This window comes from Chiroxiphia lanceolata, chromosome 6, assembly GCF_009829145.1.
Source record: "Chiroxiphia lanceolata isolate bChiLan1 chromosome 6, bChiLan1.pri, whole genome shotgun sequence".
NCBI classification, from domain to species: domain Eukaryota; kingdom Metazoa; phylum Chordata; class Aves; order Passeriformes; family Pipridae; genus Chiroxiphia; species Chiroxiphia lanceolata.
This window is the reverse complement of record NC_045642.1, coordinates 57,241,106-57,261,323: the sequence shown is the minus strand read 5'-3', so window position 1 is coordinate 57,261,323 and position 20,218 is coordinate 57,241,106. Positions and strand designations below refer to the sequence as shown.

General features: G+C 44.8%; 1 protein-coding gene across 2 annotated transcripts in view; it reads left to right on the top strand.

Annotated features, from left to right (window-relative positions):
* The window catches only part of NUDT14 (nudix hydrolase 14), a 59,974-nt gene extending 50,628 nt beyond the window's left edge, over positions 1 to 9,346 (top strand). For both annotated transcript variants that reach the window (XM_032690708.1, XM_032690709.1), the window contains exon 5: positions 7,857 to 9,346. In XM_032690708.1, the coding sequence (XP_032546599.1) occupies positions 7,857 to 8,097 (241 nt within the window). In that variant the 3' untranslated portion in view covers positions 8,098 to 9,346. The remainder of the gene's footprint in view (positions 1 to 7,856) is intronic.
* The last annotated feature ends 10,872 nt before the right edge of the window (positions 9,347 to 20,218 follow it).

The window sequence follows — 20,218 nt, the reverse complement described above, 5'->3', positions numbered from 1 at the left end:
TTATAGAAAAATGCCAGACAGAAGATGAATTTAAATGCAGGGGGTTCATGTTGCTGTGTAGACAGAGGCAGAGATGATTCTGAAAAAAACTGTATTGTTTGCAGCCTGTTTGGTGAGTTTCCTCTTTCATCACTGCTACACAAATTGCTACTTTTGTGCTTGGTATTCAGTAAGTAACCTTATTTTGATATTTCACAAAGTTTGTTTTCTATGCTGGCAGCAGCTAATCCACTTTTGGAGGCTTCCTGAAAGTTCCGGTGGCTACTGACGTCCTGAGTTCTTGTCAGCTGTAGGTATGGCATCAGTCAAAAACAGCATAGATGGCAGTGGGGAGCGGTGTAAAAAAACCACTTAGCTCAATAATAAAATGATGCCAATTCTGTGGTATTGTAATTATAAACTGAGGCTTCATGAAAGTTGACAGTTAAACTGTCCATTTTTAAAAGCTCTGAAAGAAATCTGTGAAGTTCCCTCAAGGTTTTGGGTTTTTTTTCCCAAGTGCAAAATTTTGTAAGTGAATTACTTACTTTGGACTTACTCGTATATGATATATAACAAATTTTCTATCTGTCATGGGATCCCAGCAGCTTTCATATTGAATCCACGTGAAATTCAACTGTGGGTTAGTTTCTTAGGTTGAAGTACTTCCAGCTATCTTCTTTGAGACTTGTTTCCTTACAAGACAGGGGCAGGGAAATATTTTGGGGGGTTTTGTTGTTATTAAAGATGTTATTATTGCCATTGCAGAGTATTTTCTTTTAGTTGTTGAAAATGTTGGTTTTCTTGAAGAGGAGTTATAAAATGGACATAAATAGCACCTCAGATCATCAGGATGAAGTTGAGCCAGAGCTTCTTGTTCAACTTCCTTTTCTCTTCATTCTTTATGTTCTCCCAGAGGTTGTAAAAAACTCTTGGCTATGAACCGGATACAACAGGAGCTGCAGGTTATCAGCCCTGCTGCAAAGAAATCAGATGGATTAGTTTAAAGGCCTAACTATATTAACATAGGGACTTACTTTAGTCTTCCCACATTTGATTTTTTTCCAAAAGTGTACAACAAAGAAGAGCATTCAGAGAAGTAATATTGGATGTTCCAATTACTGTGCCATGGCTATTACCCTCTGTGCAATGAGGTAAAAATGGTTTGTATTCACAGGTTTTTATGTAGAAGGAATAATAGCCCTGAAAATGTTGGAGTGCATTATAATTAGAAAGATCACCTGCTAGTACACCTGTTGGGTGATGGCATAATGTAATATAATTTTATGTTAATTACCTCTATGCTTTTTTCCCTGCACCTGCTGTTTATAATGTCAGAACTGTACAAAGGTCCTAAGAAGTGACAATAGGAGCTGCGTGTCACTGATCATCAGTTTACATATTGCATGCCTAAATGGATCTTGATTTCAGCATGAATAACAGAGATTTGTGTCACATTTATTTGTAAACATGAATTATGTATTCACTATATACCCAAATTTTGCATTCAGATGGCTTAAATCTTGTAAAAGCATATATTGCATTCAGGAGTCTGCACTTTAACTATGTCAGATTAAAACAAAAAAAAATTTATTTCTCGGCTGATAGAAGTGTTGATTGTTTATAGAATTTGTATTTGTTAAATATTAAGAAATTATGAGACATTTAGCTTTTAATTACTGTCTGTCAGAAATCTGAGTTAAGCTAATAAGTCTTCACAAGGATAAGTCAATCATTTGTTCCCCATGTTGCAGCAGAGGAGTAGAGTATAAAATATTGTTTCTTTTCTCATACACGCTTCTTCCTTCAAATTAAAAATGTAATATTTATGAATGTGTTAATTACGAATGCAATAGGTGGTTGGCATAGGTGTGAGCATCCAGACATGAAAAAAAGGCAGAGCTAATCTAAAATACTTGCTTTGAATTTTGACCCTGCTGACAAATGTGCACGTGTGTGCACACACTGGGTTTGAAGAAGAAACTCACTGTTACTGAGTGTTGACAAACACATGACATGGACTCAGTCTCACTTGTGGCTTTTAGGCACTGCTGAGCCTTTTTTTTAAAGCAATAAGAAACTGTTACCCACTTGGGATAAAAAATGTGTGTACTGTATCTTTATGCTTATGAACTCAGATATGATAAGTGAAAAGCCCCATTTTGTGAGCTCAATTTAATGTGCTGTGTATTTCCTCATGCATTTGATAAAAGGGAAGAGCTAAACAAAGGCTTTGTGGTAGCTGCTACTGCCGTGTTTCAAAAACAGATTGGAGTGACAATCTGTCTCTTGTGTTTTCCCTGGTCTAAGAAGGAAGTAGATAGAAATACTCTAATTCCAGCCTCGTGCTGCCAGCCAGTCCCACCCCTGGGCAGGAGGTGAGGAGAAGCACTTCACAGCCATCCTGCAGAAACTCCTTCTGTGGTGTGGTGTTGCCTTCAAGTGTGTTGCCCAGGGTTTTGAAAGCCATCTCATGATTTAATCTCAGTGTTTGAGTGTTTTAGTTAAAATGAAACATGGGAAGGCAGCATACAATCTTGTTTTGATGTGCTAAACTTATATTTAAGTTACTGTTGTGATGAAAACCATACCACTTTGGTATCCTTACTTTGACATGCTTACATTCCTAGACTTGCTGTTGTCAAAGGTAATGAAGGTTTCAAACTGTCTGAAGCAGTGCTGGAAGTGCTAATAGACTTTTGGTTTTAAAAAATATCTCTGTTGAAGTTACAGGGCTTGTGAGCTTAAGTCCTAATGATTTGACAAAGATATTTGTCAGCCATGTGGCTGTTAATTGGAACTATAAACTTCTCAGAGGAAACTGATCCTGACGATAAAGAGAGGAGGAAAACAGAGCTGTGTTTTGTATAGACCATTTGCATTTGTCCCACAGTGGTAAATTGGAGCCAAGCACTGTACAGACACATCAGAATACATCTGGAACAATCAGCTAGGTCAAGCCAGGCTTAGTAGGTCTGGGTCAGTATGAGCCACGACATGCTGGGTTTGGGCAGTGCAGTGCTAAACTTCAGACTGACACTGAAGCCCAAACTCTCACCACGGGCTGGTGCTGTGAGTTCAGACCCTGCTCACCCTCCCCCAAGCCAAGCCTCTCTTGTCCTGGGAAGGCACCTTTATCAGGAGGGTGGTTTTCCCAGGGTGAAACTCATCCCTTGCAGTTGGGGTGTGCTGACCCCTGTGATTTCCACAGATGCAGAGCTAATGAATGCAGCTGTAATCTGTTAATAGGTGACTCATTTCAGACCACGGCAAAAGCATTTTATTTGTAGTGTGAAATACTGGGGTAAGGAAAAGCATATATCACAGACTTGTGACAGGGAAGATGGTGTCAGAAAAAGGAATATAACCATGATTAAAGGCACAACAAAATTCCTTAAACATCATATTCAAAGAGTGCAAGTAGTTGTACAAAAGCATAGGAAGTTCATAGTGGCAGATAAACCTGAAAGCACAGCACAAACATCATAGTGCCTGTGGCCTATTTACCAGTCAGACCCACCTTCTCCCTCTCTGCTCTCTTCCACCTCTGCCCCAGTATCCAAAATCACCTGAAATGTATGATGTTTTCCAAGAGTGTGTGTTAAAATACTTTATTGCTCCAACCAGGAGAGCTTCAAAACAACAAACCTAACTTTTGATTTCTGTAAAAACCAAAGGTACTAATACAGATGAAATGTGAATAGCATTGATTTTTGGGCAATTTTCTAAGGACAAGCAGGATACATTAAGAGTCTGGAAATGTCATCAAAGACAGCAGTAAGGAATATTGGAGAACATTTAATTTAGTAAAGGGCATTCCATGTGGATCTATGCAAAAATGATCAACTGGCAGTGTACGACAGAGCATCCATAGAAAAATACCAAGTAAAAAGCAGTAAGAAATATGCCTCCTTTACGGATTCAAGTATATTTCTGCATCTTTCAACTTCTTTCTGAAACCATTGAAATGGACTTTTAGAATCATAGAATCATTGAATACACTGGATTGGAAGGGACCCACAAGAATCATCGAGTCCAGCTCCTGGCCCTGCACAGGACATCCCAAGAGTCACACCATGTGCCTGAGAGTGTTGTCCAAACATTTCTTGAACTCTGTCAGGCTTGGTGCTGTGACCACTGCCCTGGGGAGCCTGTTCCAGTGCCCAACCACTCTTGGGGTGAATAATCTTTTTCTGATATCCAGCTTATATCTCCCCTGATTCAGTTTCATGCTGTTTCCTTGGGTCTTGTCACTGGTCGCCAAAGAGAAGGAATCAGTGTCTGCTCCTCCACTTCCCCTCATGAGGATGTGGAAGACCCCAATGAGGCCTCCCCTCAGTCTCCTCCAGGCTGAACAAACCAATTGACCTCAGCTGCTCCTCACACAGCTTCCCCTCCAGACCCTTCACCGTCTTTGTTGCCCTCCTTTGGACACTCTTTAATAGCTTTGTATCTTTTTTATATTGTGGTGCCCAAACCTGCACACAATATTCAAGGTGAGGCTGCACCAGTGCAGAGCAGAGTGGGACAATCCCTTCCCCTGACTGGCTGGCAATGCTTTTCCTGATGCCCTCAGGACATGGTTGGCCCTCCTGGCTGCCAGGGCACTGCTGACTCATAATCAGGTTGTCACTGACCAGGACCCCCCACGTCCCTTTCCTCAGGGTTTCTCTCCAGCCTCTCGTTCCTCAGTCTGTACACACAGCCAGGGTTGCCCCATCCCAGGTGCAGAATCCAGCACTTGCCCTTGTTAAACTTCATACAGGTGGTGACAGCCCATCCCTCTGATTTGTTGAGGTCTCTCTGCCCTCAAGGGAGTCGACAGCTCCTCTCAATTTAGTGTCATCAAATTAGGAGGAGCTGTCGACTCCCTTGAGGGAGTTTAGTTAGACAACAAATAAAAGCAGTGAATATGTTTATAAATAATATCATGCAACAATTTGCAAAGTCACCATCTAAATAGTGAAGGGATTCTAAGTAGTCTTAGAAATGTTAGATTTGCTGGTTTTAGGAGGAAAGAGTAGGATAGAATGACGTGAGTATAAATACCAGCATTGATTTTATTTATAGCTCATTTGGAAGTTTTTATTAGTTTTTAATTAATACCTTATGGCAGAGTTGCACCAGAGGAAGATAAGTTAGATAATCAAGTAAGAAAAAATGGTCATGTGGCTATGTCATCCTTTGAATGTATATTGTTACAATTCTGTTGATTTCTGTTGCAAATTATGTGCAACATATATACATGAAGAAATGCTGTAACTTTGGACATCATAACAAAGGAAAGACATTGATGTCCAGGGCTTTCATCTTTTAAAGTGTAGTAGCCACTCTTGATGTATTTAGTTCATAAAAAGAGAAACACTGATTTAATACAAGTGTCATGTGAATAAATACAATGAAATAACAGCATATGGAAATCACTCCCTGCTATTTGAGCTGTTGTGGCAAGAACTGAATCTTACAGTGTAGCACCTTGGGAAGCAGTTTCCATTTACTTTAAAGAAAAAATGTATAGAAGGTGAACTCCTGTGATTTCCACAGCTGCAGCTATTTCATAAGTAAATGGTCACAGGTGGTATGGAAGGAGATTATGCTGTAAATAATCAAGCCAGAACATTCTCATAGAAGGGCTTCTTAAAAAAAGTCTCTATGTTTTTGTAATATAACCTTTATTTAATATCAAGTGGACATAGAAGTACTCAATTTAGGATCATTTTCATTCTCCAGATGGGACACCCTAGATGAAGCTCAGACTTGACACTCATCAGAAATAACAGAACATTAAATATATTATGCTCAGCCCTGTGTGTTTTATGGTACCTGTGGAGACCACCAAGCTGCATTCTTTGTCTTTAAAGTTTTACAGTATATATTAACATGTGGTTTTTATTCTTACTATCAAGTACCAAAAATCAGTCTCTGATTGATCTGAAACTCCAGGTTTCCTATGTTTATTTAATTACTAAAAATGCAATTATTGTAGAGAAAAAAAGAACAATGAGTAATCACTGTACATAGAGAAAAACAGATCTGGATCTCTAATTGATCATAAAAATAAAAAGCCTCTCTACCTTCTCACACAAGAAAAGAAGGAGGAAAAGAGGCAACAAAAAATGAACAATCACAAATTCCATCACAAATACATTCTCTCAGGGAGGCTCCTTCCAGAGGTCGTAGCTGTGATAGTGAGGAGCAGGCAGCACATGGGTCAGTGGTCAGCCCTGGATGGATCTTTCGTTGGCAAACCATCTCTGATGGTTGTCAGAACAGTGCACAAATACCAAGGACAGTGGCTGCAGGAGAGAGGTCCTTAGGAAAAGTAAATATGGAATCAGATTGACTGAGGAAGGAGATGATGTGGTTTGGTGAAGCGGCAGAGACATCTCACCTGCTGCTGTATCCTAGGAGGTCACATTTCATTGTTTAAAACATGTATCAAAAATCCCACCACTGACATTGGAATAAAATTATGAGCCCAAAATGAAAGAAATCCCATAGCAGCCTTCAGAGTTCCTGGAAGTGCCAAGGATGGTTAAGTTTCACTTCTCAGATGTTCGGGATGTTCCTGAAGGGCTAAAAGCTCTTGTCCAATGTTACAGAATGTATCAGAAGGGATTTATTTTAGGAAATAAATTCACTGGTATGCTCCCTACTCAGTATTAAAAAAAACCAAAATGAGTGTATATTGATGCAATAAACCAACTTCAATAGTCACTATTAATCCTCCAAAAAAAATAATTGCCAGTGTTCTTAGAAAATTGAGAGACAAATGATTAATTCCTGCTGTGGGGTGTGATGTGTGCTGGATTAACTGAAAGATTTAGTTGACTAATGGTTGGGTAAGTCTGGATATATGCTCTTAAGATCATAACACTGCTACAGATCATAGAATCCTCTGTATGTGTAATAATATGGAAGCTAATTTTTCAGCTTGTCCTAACACCTCATTCATAGTTTCAGTGAAGTTTGGATCCAGATTTAATGTGAAAAGTCACTGGTAATCATGTGAAATGAAGAAGTTGTGATTATAATGTGAATATTTTCTTGGAAGGACTAAATGAGTGGATTATGTTCTTATCCCTTATTTAATAATACCTAAATTAAATAGTCCTAAGGAAATGGAGGATTAACAAGTAAGAAGTATAATACACAGCAAGCAGTCTAGCTGAAGAAAGACTACATAATCTAAAATATCCTCAACTAAATCCACTGAAGCAAATTTAGCAGGGAGACTGAATTACTTGGGATATGTGCGTGCTTACAGTGGTCCATTTGGGTCAAGGTTAAAGTTCAGAAAGGATAGAGTCTCAGACTGCCTTTCTGCCTTTGTACCTATGCAGTCCATGAGCGGAGGACTCCAGCTGTGAATGGCCATAATCTTCTTAAGAGTAAAAAATCTAAATATTTGTGTAAAAACAGGCAAACAAATGTAGCACGATAGCACACAGACACTCTGGGGGAGCTTCGTCGTGTTGTTTGTGCATCTCTGTGAGTCATCCTGCAGTTCTGCTCTCCCTGAGGTCAGCTGAAAAAACTTCTCTTGACTTCAGTATATGCAGAACAACAGTTCACCAATACAAAATTGCTGTTTTTTTTATTTTCTCCCAGACTCCCATTTTTCCAAAGTTGTAGAACACATTTGAAGACAGATCCATTTCATATCCAACTGTATTCAGAAGAGTTGGAATTTCTGCATGAAAGCTGCAATCAATTCCTGTCTTAACAGAATTGCAACTAGAGGTTCTAACTGACATTAGCAGAGAGTAAGGACATGCATTTTGATGTCGATTAGTGACACATGTTAAGGACCCAGGTTTCCATCCTTGCTGCCTTCTTTTTATCTAAAACAGAGTTTCCTCTCCTCTTTTTTCCAGGTCTGGCGTTGGTGTGACGGGTTCTAGGCAGACACTGTTTTATGCAGAAGTAACAGACCAGATGAGAACCAGTGGAGGAGGTGGCCAGCCCGAGGAAGGAGAGCTGATTGAAGTTGTGGAAATACCTTTGGAAGAATCCATGAAGTTTGCTTATGATGAGACTTTCCCAAAGACGATGGGTGTCATCTTCAGCTTCACGTGGTTCCAAAACAACATAGCACCCAAACTACCAAAAAAGTAAAGCACTGTGATCTTAAGAAAAGCTTTCCTGCTGGTTATGTGGATACAGAAAGCTGCAAATCTTCCTGCCTCCATCAACTCAACAGAGCAAATATTTCTTGAAATAAATTTGGAAGTAAAATCTGAATTAAAATCCTGACCCAATCTCCATTATTAGCAAAACACTTACTGGCATCGGTGGGGCCAGGATTTGCCTTTGAGAGGCAAATGCTGATTCTTTTGCAAAGGTTAAGTAAATGTGTCCAGTTCTCCTTTTTCACAGCACTGTTCTGGAGAGCTGCTCAGGCCCTCACTGTGGCTGCCACACAAGCCTGTCACCGTGGTCTGTACATACTGGCAGCTCTGTATTCACTGCAGTTTTTGATATTTTTTGGAGGGAAGCAGCAAACCTGAATAGTGACAGATACCCTGACTGTGTTCCTGAGTTCTGCACAGCTTTCAGGGAGCAGCTTTCTCTGCAGAGTGTAGCTCCTGTGCAGAGGAGACGTTTGCATTTCTGAACATGCAAACCTTTATCATAAGCAAACATGTCTGTAAATCCTTCTGCTATCGTGTCATTTTGACAATAGAGCAGCTGTAAGATTATGTGCTTCTGTTTGTTCCCACTACAATGCTGAGCAGCAGTGATGGTGATAGAGGGGTGAAGGATGGGGGCTTCTGCTGGAACACATGCTCCTTTGTTTGCTTTATGGGTAATACTTGATTAATTAGATCAAACTTTGTCCTCTAGAATGGGACCAGAGAGGCCAAATTCTTTTAATTTGACTCAGAGGTGAGTACTACAAGTGATTTCTCTGAGGTCTCAGTTTCCTTTATCACCCAAATGGAAGAATGGGGCTTACCTTTCAGATAACACTTCTTGGAATCTAATGATTGGAAATGCTTTATTGTGATTTTATCATGATTTGTGCAGTTTACATGGAAGCCTGTGCGACCTGCACAGACGTACTGAGCAACACAATTTGATTTAATGAAGTGGCCTAATTAGAATGTATATTAGGTCTTCTATCAGCGTAGTTTAGATGTGAACTATTTATCATGTGAAACTGTTATGAGCATGAATGAAAGACAATCGAGTCTGTCAATTTAATTATGCACTGGTTTATGTTATTCACTGATTTAATCAACATGCCTACATTGTATGTGCCTCCAGGAGTACTGAGGTGCTAAGTGTGTTTAGAAGATGAGGACTGCAAATATGCAAACTTGAACTTAGCACCTGGAATAAATGCAGCACATCAGGTGCCTGATGGTGTCCAGTGGCTGATTTTAAATCACTGCATGTCTAAATAGGTGTATAAATAAATAATGTGGGTTTTTTAAAAAAAGCTTTTAGAACTGCTAACTTGCTGGTTCTTCTGCTGACTTGGGGGGAAAGGTCCTTGGAAAGCCACTGAAGAAGGAGCAGCCTTCGTCTGTGAAGTCAGACACTTTTTATGGAAGTTCAGGCACAGCTGTGTTGAGCTGGACTGGGTCTGTGGTGAGTCAAGGGCTGAGTTATTGTGAGAGGCAAATAAATTCTGTCTGTCTGATGTATTTACATTGGAAGGTGTTTTAAGGTGGGGTCTCCACTGCTCTGTCTAGTACAATATGTCCTGATTGCTGCTGAGCCCTTTATGAACTACTACAGTCTGTAGAATAAATAATGCCCGTGTCTGTGATGGGCATTCAGAGTGTGACTCATCAGACTAAATACACAGTTCATGGATTACCCTCTCTGGAAGTGCCTTCAAATCCCAACACCTGCATTCGGTTTGGGGTCGTCAGAGCACCCTGGGGAGGCAGGTCAGCCACTGCTGGGTCTCTTGTGCCACCACACAATGTGCACATCATGGGCTGCCGAGTGCCAGGGACAGCACATGGACAAACCCAGCGAGGAGGGTGGGCGAAGGTCCTAAAATCTCTGTGAGCATCACACAGTTGGTGCCAACCAGTCATGCCGTGGCTGCACATCTTTGAGCTGGGCTGTTTTAAACACACACATATTTTGCCCCCCCCAAGGCACTGTGGCTGTCCCTGTTATGTACCAAACTTCCCCAAGGGCAGTGCCAGACTTACCAAAATCTGTCGCAGACTCCTGTTGCTGGTCAGCAGAAGGCTGTCCCCCATCACTCGGCTGGGTGGAGGGCTTGCAAGCTGTGCATGCCCAAGAGGTGCTGCCTTACAGCCCGGAGCTGGGGCCGTGCAGGGCGATGGAGAGGAGCCACCACCTCCAGAGCAGCAGCAGAGGCTTCCCAGGTAGGAGAGTGGGAGGTCACAGTGTGGGAGGAGAGTGGCACGTGACGCAGCAGCCTGGAGGGGTGTGTGGGCAGGGAATCCACAGCCCTTGTGAGGGCACAGGGATGGCACTCCGCTTGCTCTGAGGCAACCTCACCCATACAGGCTACGGCCTTGAGACTGCCTTTATGCAATGGATACTTGTGGATAACGGTGATGGAGGGCAGTTGCATGAGCTGAGTAGTCCTTCAGCACTTCTCCAGAAGACCAGACAAGAAGTATTGGCCCCACCCCGCAGTCCACTCCTCCCCAGGGGTCTGCTGGGCACACACCTATAGAACCCTGGGGGACTGAAGTGTCTCTGAAGCCTTTACACCCCAAGGGATGCTGCACCCCAAGGGATGCTACACCCCATCCCTGTGCTCTGCCTGGCTGTCCACACAATATGCAATTCTCAAATAGAAACAAAAGTCACATGATTACTTTCATTTTCTTCCCCCAGTTTGGGAATTTTCCACAGAAACAGCAGTGATGCAATATAGTGAAAGCTGTACACAAAGCAATGGAGTATCTGGTGTTTGGATTTGCACTATTAAATATAAACCTATCTTCAACCTTTACTTTTTCCATGTTAATTTTGGTGGGGATTTTTGTCAGTAATTAGGAATTTGAGAATGTGGGAGAAAGGGCTTGAACTTTTTTTTTTTCCAAAACAGTAGATGATTCATATTTATAAAAATAAACCCAGAACAATTCAGATGTCACTTCTCTCGTCAGGGCTCATTTCAAAGATCATAATTAGAGCAAATCCAATATACATTGGCCAAGCCTGGGCAGGAAAAAAGTTCTTCTAATGAAATCTTGAAATTGCGTCTGCATTTTAGATTCATCCTTCGGACGTGCCACCACACATACATCCATGGGGAGTGAACAGTTCAGCATCAAGCAGGGTCCCCATTTGTTGCTAATGAATACTGGCTCCAGCCTGCAGAACTCTGATCTGATCTCATCCCACCGTCCCCATGAGATCAGTGTCTTTCACTGAGTACAGCCGAGTGGTCTGCATTTATGATACAGATCTGAGCATCTCTGTCACCTCCGTGATGTGACTTGGAGATATAAAAATAATCTAATGAACCCGAAGTTATGACTAAGGCTTCTAATGCATTAAGCATGAAATGATGAAATCTGGAATGCAGTGTCACTGTGGGGCTCACTATTAGGTGGCAGAAGAGACGTCACCAGCACCTTGCAAGCACATGGGCTTCATTTGTTACTGCTCTTTACGACCCTATTTGTAAAGCGGCTGCAAGGCCTGAGCTACTCTCAGGTTGTTAAGCACTCAACAGTGATGTGATTAAAACGTCTTCTCTAAAAGCCTGACACTGTAAGTAAACGACCTGAATTACACCGTGAGGTCGGTGGGGGCAGACACAGGGATGGGGCGCGGGGGCCCGGCTGCCCTCCTCCCCTGGGCACGCAGGGATGCTCCCTGTGCTGCTGGAAGTGCTGCCCTCGCAGGCGGCCGCTTGCCTTTTCCCGCTCCCTCATTACCATCCCTCCCCGCCGACCATAAAAGCCACGTTCCCGACTCCCCACAGGGCTGCGGCCGGGGCCAGGCCAAGGGCAACCGAGATAATTGCTCCTGAAATACACGTGCCGACCGAGCAGGGCGACCCGCTGGACAAATAGGATTTTTGCTAAATTAGGACAATTGCCGAGCGCGCTCCATCCCCTCTCCGGGGCTCTATACATAGACGGAAGGCACGCCCAGTTGTGCAATCTGTTGCAGCGGCACACCTGGCGCTGTCTGCAAGTCTATTCACAACCGTCAGCAGGTGCGAGGTGGCCTTTGTGGCCATAAAAGTCCGGCTGGGCGGCCCCCGCTGCGCGCCCTGTGCCGCGGCGGGGCAGGGGAGGCTCTCGCAGATTAATGCGGTTGTTTGAAGCTGCTGGGAGCCACCGCCCGAAGGCTTGTAGAGGCTTCAGGGGGATCAGAGTAAGGCCTGTTGCACACAGAGATGGATTTGCAGCTCCCGTCTCGGTGTCAGCGCCGAGGTGGAGGTAACAGGCAGGGCAGTGCTGCTGCCTGAGCAGGGACATGGTACAAGAGCGACCTGAGCAGATGGAACGTGTCCCTGTCCATGTCAGGGGAGTTGTAATTAGATGAATTTAAGGTCCCTTCCAACACAAACCATTCTGTGATTCAGTGATACAGCAGGTCCCCGTTTCTGCAGCCCCAGGGGTACCCTGCCAGCAGGTACCAGTGATTTGCAATCGAGCCCCTGTTTGGGCTCAGCCTCTCCAAAAAAAGGATTTTGCTTGCTCTACTTCGGGATGCTACATCTCACACAGCACAGCACTGAGGTGGAGCTCCAAACACCCCATCCCCAGTCCATGCTTGAATTTAATTTAAGGAAGGACATGATGGACTTTGGAGCAGGTTTTCACCAGGAGTTTTCACTCCCACTGGTTCACACAGGATTTTGCTTGATAGGAATGAAAAAAAGGGATGCTCATACAAATCCTGCGCTGCTGCAAAGGTACTCCTCAATTAGTCTAGTCCTTCAGAGCCAGTCTCACTCTTTAATTGCGAAGGCATTTTTACAAGGACTTTAAATGCTCTCGAGATGAATCATGAGGGAAGAGAGGAAGAATTCATAACAGCTAAATGGCCCAGATTTGTGGTTCTTGGGGCTCTCTGGCCTCAGGACTGGCTTCAGTGCAGTTCTCATAATTGGAAATACGATCAGATACATATTAAACCCCAACAACCATGCACTGTATTGCTCTGCTGCTGAAGTGCTCAATATCCTGTGCTGGCTTTGGTCTCTAATAAAACATTCAAAAGCAGTGGTGCTTTTGGAAACCCCTTTTGGACACTTGGTTATGATGAAAATGGGCTGGAAATAGGCAGTGGGGGAATGGCTGTCACCTGCCACTATTAAGGGCTGCCCTCATGCCCCAGAATCATTAACAAAAAGATCCCTGGGCTCCTCTTGTGCCCACCTGTGGGCCAGTTCTCAGGGTATGGGTGTGATGGGTAGAGCATTCAACAGTGAGATAAATATGATTTGATAATTTTGCAAGACCAGATGTTGCTGTGGTGGCACAAACATGCCTGTGGCAGCCAGGAGCCAGCCTGGGCTCGGCCACATCTGACCAGCTGGGCATGGACCAGGTGCTGTGTGAGCCCTGAGCAGTGTGTGTGTGTGGGTATGTGTGGGGAGGGATCAAAGCCAGCTGTGTGGAGAGCCTGACCCCTCCAAACAATGCCATCCAAGGGCATGTCCACCCCACTGTAAGCCCAGCCTAGTTTTAACCCTGTTCCTTTGGATTTGTGGAGAAGTGCTTAGAAAGGAAAAAAAAAAAAGAGCAATTCATCAATACCCCTGACAAATAAGCATAGGAGTACAACATCCCACCTGGCTCTAGGTGCAATGGAAACGTTTCTGATGAGCCTTGACCCAGTGCTTTAGGGTGTCTGGCATAGAACTGGCCCCATACCCAGCCCTTTCCAAAGTCCTCAACAGGTGATGGTGGGCACAGATGGGTTCTGTGCCCTATGAATGGCACAACTCAGCCACCACCTCCAAAGCCTCCCGTGGAGCTGCAAGGCAGGGGCTGGGACCATGAGAATTGCTGTGCCCCAGCCTGTTGGTCCCCTCCAGAGCTGCAGCTGCTCCAGCTGCTCCTGTGAGCCTGGGGATGGGGATGGGTTTGGGGACCAGAGTCACTAATGGGGCTTCCAGTGCGCCTGGCCAATGGAGGTGGTGTTGGATAAATGTGCCTCTGACTCCTGCCCATCGTGTGGGTCCCTCCAGCGGCCCTGCCCTGGCTTCTGGGGAGGGGGTGTTTGGGTAACACTTGCTCGTGCAGCAATCGCTAAAATAACTGGACAAGGCACAGTCACGCACTTGAGAGTGCGAGAAACAATTTAAGAAATGTTCTTGGGACCGACGGCGGGCGCTGTGCAAACAGCTCCCCGGGCTTTGTGGAAGGGGCCCCGGCTGCCGGCCCACCTGGCCCCGCAGGAATGCACTCACACTGATAACCCAATCCACTCCTCCTGTAACCTCCTTCGTTTGGCCCTTCAGGCTCCCCCCGCTCCCACACTGGGCTTTTGGGGTCCTCCTTTAGCAATTAAATCAGGAAAACAAACCCAGAGGTATTGCAAGCCCATGCCATGCTATCATTAGTGCCTCTTTTCTATTCACTGTGAAAGCGAGGGGCTTTGTAAGGACTTCAGCACCCCCCATGGGTCTCCCCAGAGACAGAACTTGGGGTTGGCTGCTCCACAGATCCCCAGCTTCAGCAGACTTTCAACAGAAGCTCGCTGGCCTGGCTGGGTTTGTACTGCAGCCCAAGTGCTGCTGACCCTGGTGCAGCAGGGATGTGAAGGCTTGAGTTACAGCAATCCATCAGCTGCTAATCCACTCTGCCAGCCCCTACACTCTGTCCTGCTGTCAATCATGTGCAGAGCACCAGGGCAGGTTTGCAGCCCAGTTGTTCCTGCTATGGCAGGTTGGCAGGGTGTCGGTGGCACAGGGGAGCCCCAGGCCTGGGGGGGGACTAAATGCAGCCACCGGAGCTGGGACCTTCCAGAGGTGACAGAAGAGGGAGGGGGACATCAACAACACGTCTCCTTCATCTTTGAGACTGGTATCAGGATCTTTCCCATCTCTTCCTATTGTGGTCAGGATTACTGGGAGACAAGCATCAGGGCAAAGCAGCTGAAATCACATTCAAGGTTTTTGCTTAGTCATGGAAGTGCTTCAGAAAACCCCATTTGCTGGAGTGAACAACCTCTGCCTCCAATACTTTTGTCTGACATTTATGAAATATCTGTAAAGAGCAGGGAGGGGTGTTTGCAACAGGCTCCCAGGACAAAAAAAGGAACAGGGCTAGACTGGTGCAGGGTGTGTATGAAAGTTGCACAGCCTCACACTGGCCCTCCAAAGCAGCCTTGACCCTTTGCATCCCCAAACAGCTGATTTTGGAAGGGTGGAGACTGTCCCAGCTGCAGCAGCATCATCATGCTGAGCAGCTTTTGGGCTGCCCAGAGCCAGAGCAATGTGCAGGAGACAGCAAAGACAGGTACCAGCTTTGAACCCAATGTTCTCATCTGCTGCATCTTCCTGGTCGTGCTGCCAGCTTCATTTTTCCAAATGGCTTTCTTTTACCTCTAATGTCTTTGTTCAGGGTATTTTTTTACTTCTATTTTTTTCTTTCTCTTAGTGCTCTTCCATGCAATCTGATCCCAGCCTCTCAGATGAGCACAGGCAAAATCACACCAATACATCACAATAATCAGATCTGATTCCAGGAGCTCTCTCTGAGCCAAGGCACTGAGTGAAGGCCAACGGGCTTATTGATCCCAGCAGAGCGACAGCTCTCTCTAGCACAGGATTTAGCTCCTAGATGGACTCTAATATGTAGATTTGTCTTTTCTCACTGGCAAAAGCATTGTGTAAATATTCTGCCATTAACGGTATAGGTCTGTTCCTAGTTTTGACAAACTGGGAAATGAAAAGATTGAAGTGGAGGTCTTGCCTTCTAAAGCTGCATGACTGATCCTAATGCCCTGTCCTTTTTCTATCAGTCAAGGCTGATTGGTAAAGCTTTTTAATTCAAGTCTCTAAGCAGGATGATCAGCATTTACTTAGCTAGTGTTGATTTCCACTTGACCAGGCTGCTCTGGAGTAAGGTATCGTCTTATAGTGCAAACCTTCTTACAGGGGATAAAGAAAGTGAGACCACCTTGATCCTCCTCATTACCTCCTCAGTCCTAACAATTGTCCCGAGCGGCTCTTGGATTGGGTCAGGGGGTTCCACAGGAGCTGGGCTGGCACCCAGTGAGGAGTGTGGCTCTGAGGGAAGGGGGGCAGAGCACAGGGCATTGCATGTGGCCCCAGCCCAGCTGCACTGTTTGGCTCGTGGCTGCTCAGCCCCGTGCCCCCCCATCCCCATCCCTGGTTCCCAGGCACTGTGCGTGTCCTGGGATCGAGTCCCAGCGCTGCTGCAATATAAAACAAACCTGGCACTGGGAGCGTGCAGCCTGTGGCATATTCCTCCCCCCCCCCCCCCCGGCTATTTTTAGCTTCTTTTCCAGAGAAACAAGGCTTATGCAGCCTGCCTCCAAGTGCAGAGACTCCAGCTAGTGCCCACCCCGACAACTCCACCTCTTGGATGGGTTAGTTGCTGCAGGATTGGTTTAATAATGCTATTGGAGAGGGCAAGCCCACAGATTTGCAACATTAGCATCCCACAGAGCCAGACCAGGAGCTCTGCTTCTTGCAGGGTGATGCATTTCTCCCAGCGTTTCTTCTGCCGTCTGCACCTAAGCACCCACCCTGGGCTGCAAGCAAGGAGAGACAGGAGAGGGAAACATGAAATGCAACCAGGTTAACATTAAACAAAATGACTCATTTTTATGTAGTGAATTTGTTTGCTCACAAAGCATGTTGCTCTGTAAGGTCCTGTTCCTGGACAAGATGAGAGAGGGTCTGGGGGGTCAGAGCTGAGTGTGGTTTGTCATTGCAGCCCTGGTGCTCCCACGGCTGGTTTTGCCTCACTGGCTTCATAAAGCTCATCCAGAATATGCATACAGCAGTGTAGAATTAACCCTGAGCATTTAATCTTGATACAAAAAGGAGGAACTTTTTTTTCTTCAGGTACTATATTTAGATCTTTTACGTGGAATAAGAAATTTTTTTTTTTTTTCAAGAAAAGTAGAGATTGCTGGAAGCAGGTGTGTCTGGGAGGGGAGTCTGGAGCCAGGCAAGACAACTCTAAATGTTTTAGGGGGCTCAGGACCTGCCTCCAGCCGAGATTGCCACAGCGTGAGGAAGCCTTCAGTGCTTGGGAAGAGTCCATGAGGCTGTCAGGGCAGTAGTCTGGTGCTTCATGCAAGGTGCTTGACCACTACAGCCATCCTCCAGCTGCAAATATCCATCCTATTCATTCTTCAAACAAAAGCTAAGCACTTGTCTACAGGACAGCAATCAAAGGCAACTTGGGCCATTTTGCAGCCCCTCTCGTTTTTCCAGCAAAGCAGCACAAGCTCTGCAGTGTAACACCAGGCTGAGCCATAGGGATGAGACAGGAGAGTTAACAGGAGCCATCTGTGCAGGTTAGGAACGATTTCCTTCCCTTTAACCTGTATTGGGCCAGCTGGGTCACTCTGAGGCACGAGGAAGCGTGCCTGCCCCTTTGTGCTGCCCGGAGATGATAGATCCCATGATACAGCATCAGATACAGAGCAGCTCCACAGTATTCCAGGTCATTAAACTGAGGCAGTGCTCAGCCCGCCCAGCAGCCATTCGTGTACAGATCACAGATGCTGTAGATCAAATAAATTCCTCTAAAATTTCTGTAATTTTCAGCATTTGTGTACATAAGTCCAACAAGTGAAAAACAGTCAGCAAAAAAACCAGGATTTCAGGAACTGTGTTGCAGCAGGAAGGCTGGGATCGAATTTTCCTCTCTACTCATTTCTTTGATCCATCCATGTACACTCTGCCATGGGATCAAGCACTGACTTATTGGATGTGCCTCCAAAGAGGATGTGTCCTCTTTTCCAAATGACAGCATTCAGCTGTTGCTGTTTAGTGTATTCACATACTCACAAACAAAGATTTTGTGTCTCAGCTTGTAACAGTCTTAGCTTACATTTAAAGCTTACCATTTAAAGAAATGTAAATACCTAACAATAACAATATTAGACAATTCTTCTAAGCCTGTGTGTACGCTGATATTCCTGTTAGGCTACAAAACATATTATTAAGCACAGAAAGACTATTGCACTAATACCCCTTATAAAACCAGCCTGAGTTTGAGTACCCAGAAAGCTGCTTATCCTTTCCTCTGGACTAAGAAGACTCAATGCCTTTCAATTATTAAGAGGGATGAATTATGTCTTGGTCTAAACTTGGAAGTCAGAGAAGCCACAGACCTCTTCAAGACCTCTGAAAGAAGTAAAGTCCTTTAAACTAAAGCTTTTCAGAAAGAGCATTTGACTTCAGGAGGGATCCCTCATTTGTTTCCTTGGTTGTTTTTTAATGTGTTTCCAACCAAGCTTATTTTCAAGTGCTTTGCATTAAACACCCTTTATGGGCTTGAGCTTTTCAGAGCTTCAAGAAAAGTCCCAGCCCAAAGCACTGTGCAATCCCAGGCAATAACAGATGGATGTGCAGGGAGGAACTCAGCTCACAAGATCTAACACCCTCCCAACATCAAGCCACCAAACAGCCTTTTACGAGGGACACTGTTTTCTCTTGAAAACCTGGAGACTGGGAGGCTCATTACGCTTAATTAGCCCACCCTAATGCAGCCTTGTACTCTTAGAGGTCTCTACATCAAAGGCAATCATTTCATTGTCAAGCTCCAAAATCTTAGTAAATCAAATATGTGCATGTGGAGCACCAGCCCTGGGTTACAGCCAAGGTCCTGAAGGTTAAGGGACGATAGGGAAAGACAGCAGACCTCAAGGATACTGGATATATTTTCTATTTGCAGATTGATGTGTCTATCCTGGCATGTGGTTTTTGTTATGCATATAGCATGAATGCTGTATTTGACACTTTAAATCGAGGAACAAAGGACTATAACAGTAGAGGGGGCTAAATTGAATTGAATTAATTTGTTTATCCTGCAAATCAACATCTGCTCAGACCTATTTCTTTCAGCTCTGAAGTTGTCATAACGGAGTATTTTGCCTTCTGCTCAGTCTAATTATAGATGCACGAGCCAAGAACTCTTAGTTTTGTTCACAGCCATCAGCAGGAGCTCTGCTGCCACACAGTTAAACCAAGGCTCTTTCTTAGGAAGGTGTTTTCCCCAGTAAGCTGTGTGTTGGTACCCATCTAAGGGGATGTTTTTACACTGAATTAATTGAAAACCTGCTTTTCAGCACCGATGAAAATCATTACAAAAGAAGACACAGAATCCCAAAGGATCAGGTCTGCTCAAACAGGGATGGGAGGAAAGCTCTTGGACACACACAGCTCTCTGCCATTGTCACCCTGCAGTGCTCAAGGGGACATGGACTTGTGCCACAGTACAAAGCACCCCCCACCACTGAGGGCCCCAGAAAGGATCATTATTCCATAAATATCAACCATGAAAACCTTTCCACCATCCTCACATCTTCATAGAATCCTAAAATGATATGTGTCAGAAAGGACCTTTGAGATCAGCTAGTTCCAACCTCCCTGCCATGGGCAAGGATGCCTTCCAGTAGACCAGGTTGCTCCAAATTCTATCCAACCCGGCCTTGAACATTTCCAGGAATGGGACATCCACCTACAACTTCTCTGGGCAACCTGTTCCGGAGCCTTTCCACTCTCCCAGTGTCACAGTGAAGAATATTTCAGGGTGGCTCCTGCAGGATGGAGGTGCCCAGGCTGGGGCAACCATGGGGCCTGTGGCTCCCCCGAGCCCAGCACAGACATGGCCATGGGTTCAGTGGCATCAGCCTGAGGAGCCTGAGCCTGGTGCAGGCTTGTCCCTACAGCTTCAACTGCAGCAAGTATGACCTTAGCAACCATGGTCATGTTTGTGATCATCTCAAACTGTCACCTTTTTCTGCCACACCGTAAAGAAGTCCAGGTGTCCCACACTGTAATGATAAAGGAATGTGGTTTAATCCTTTAAGGTTTCATCAATTTTCTGGGAAATATGAGGCATCTCTACTTCAAGAAGTCTCTGAAAGCAGAGGGTAATTTTTACCTGCTTGCTGACAGAAATTACATAGTTTTATTTGCCACCTCGGGGCCAAATCAGGGTGGATGTAAATAAATATACCTCTGTTGTTGCCAGAGAAGAGTCTCTGTTGACTTACACTGCACAGGAAGATAGAATGACTTTTCTTTGCCTTGGTTGTTTTGGCACAGCTCTGAAAGCAA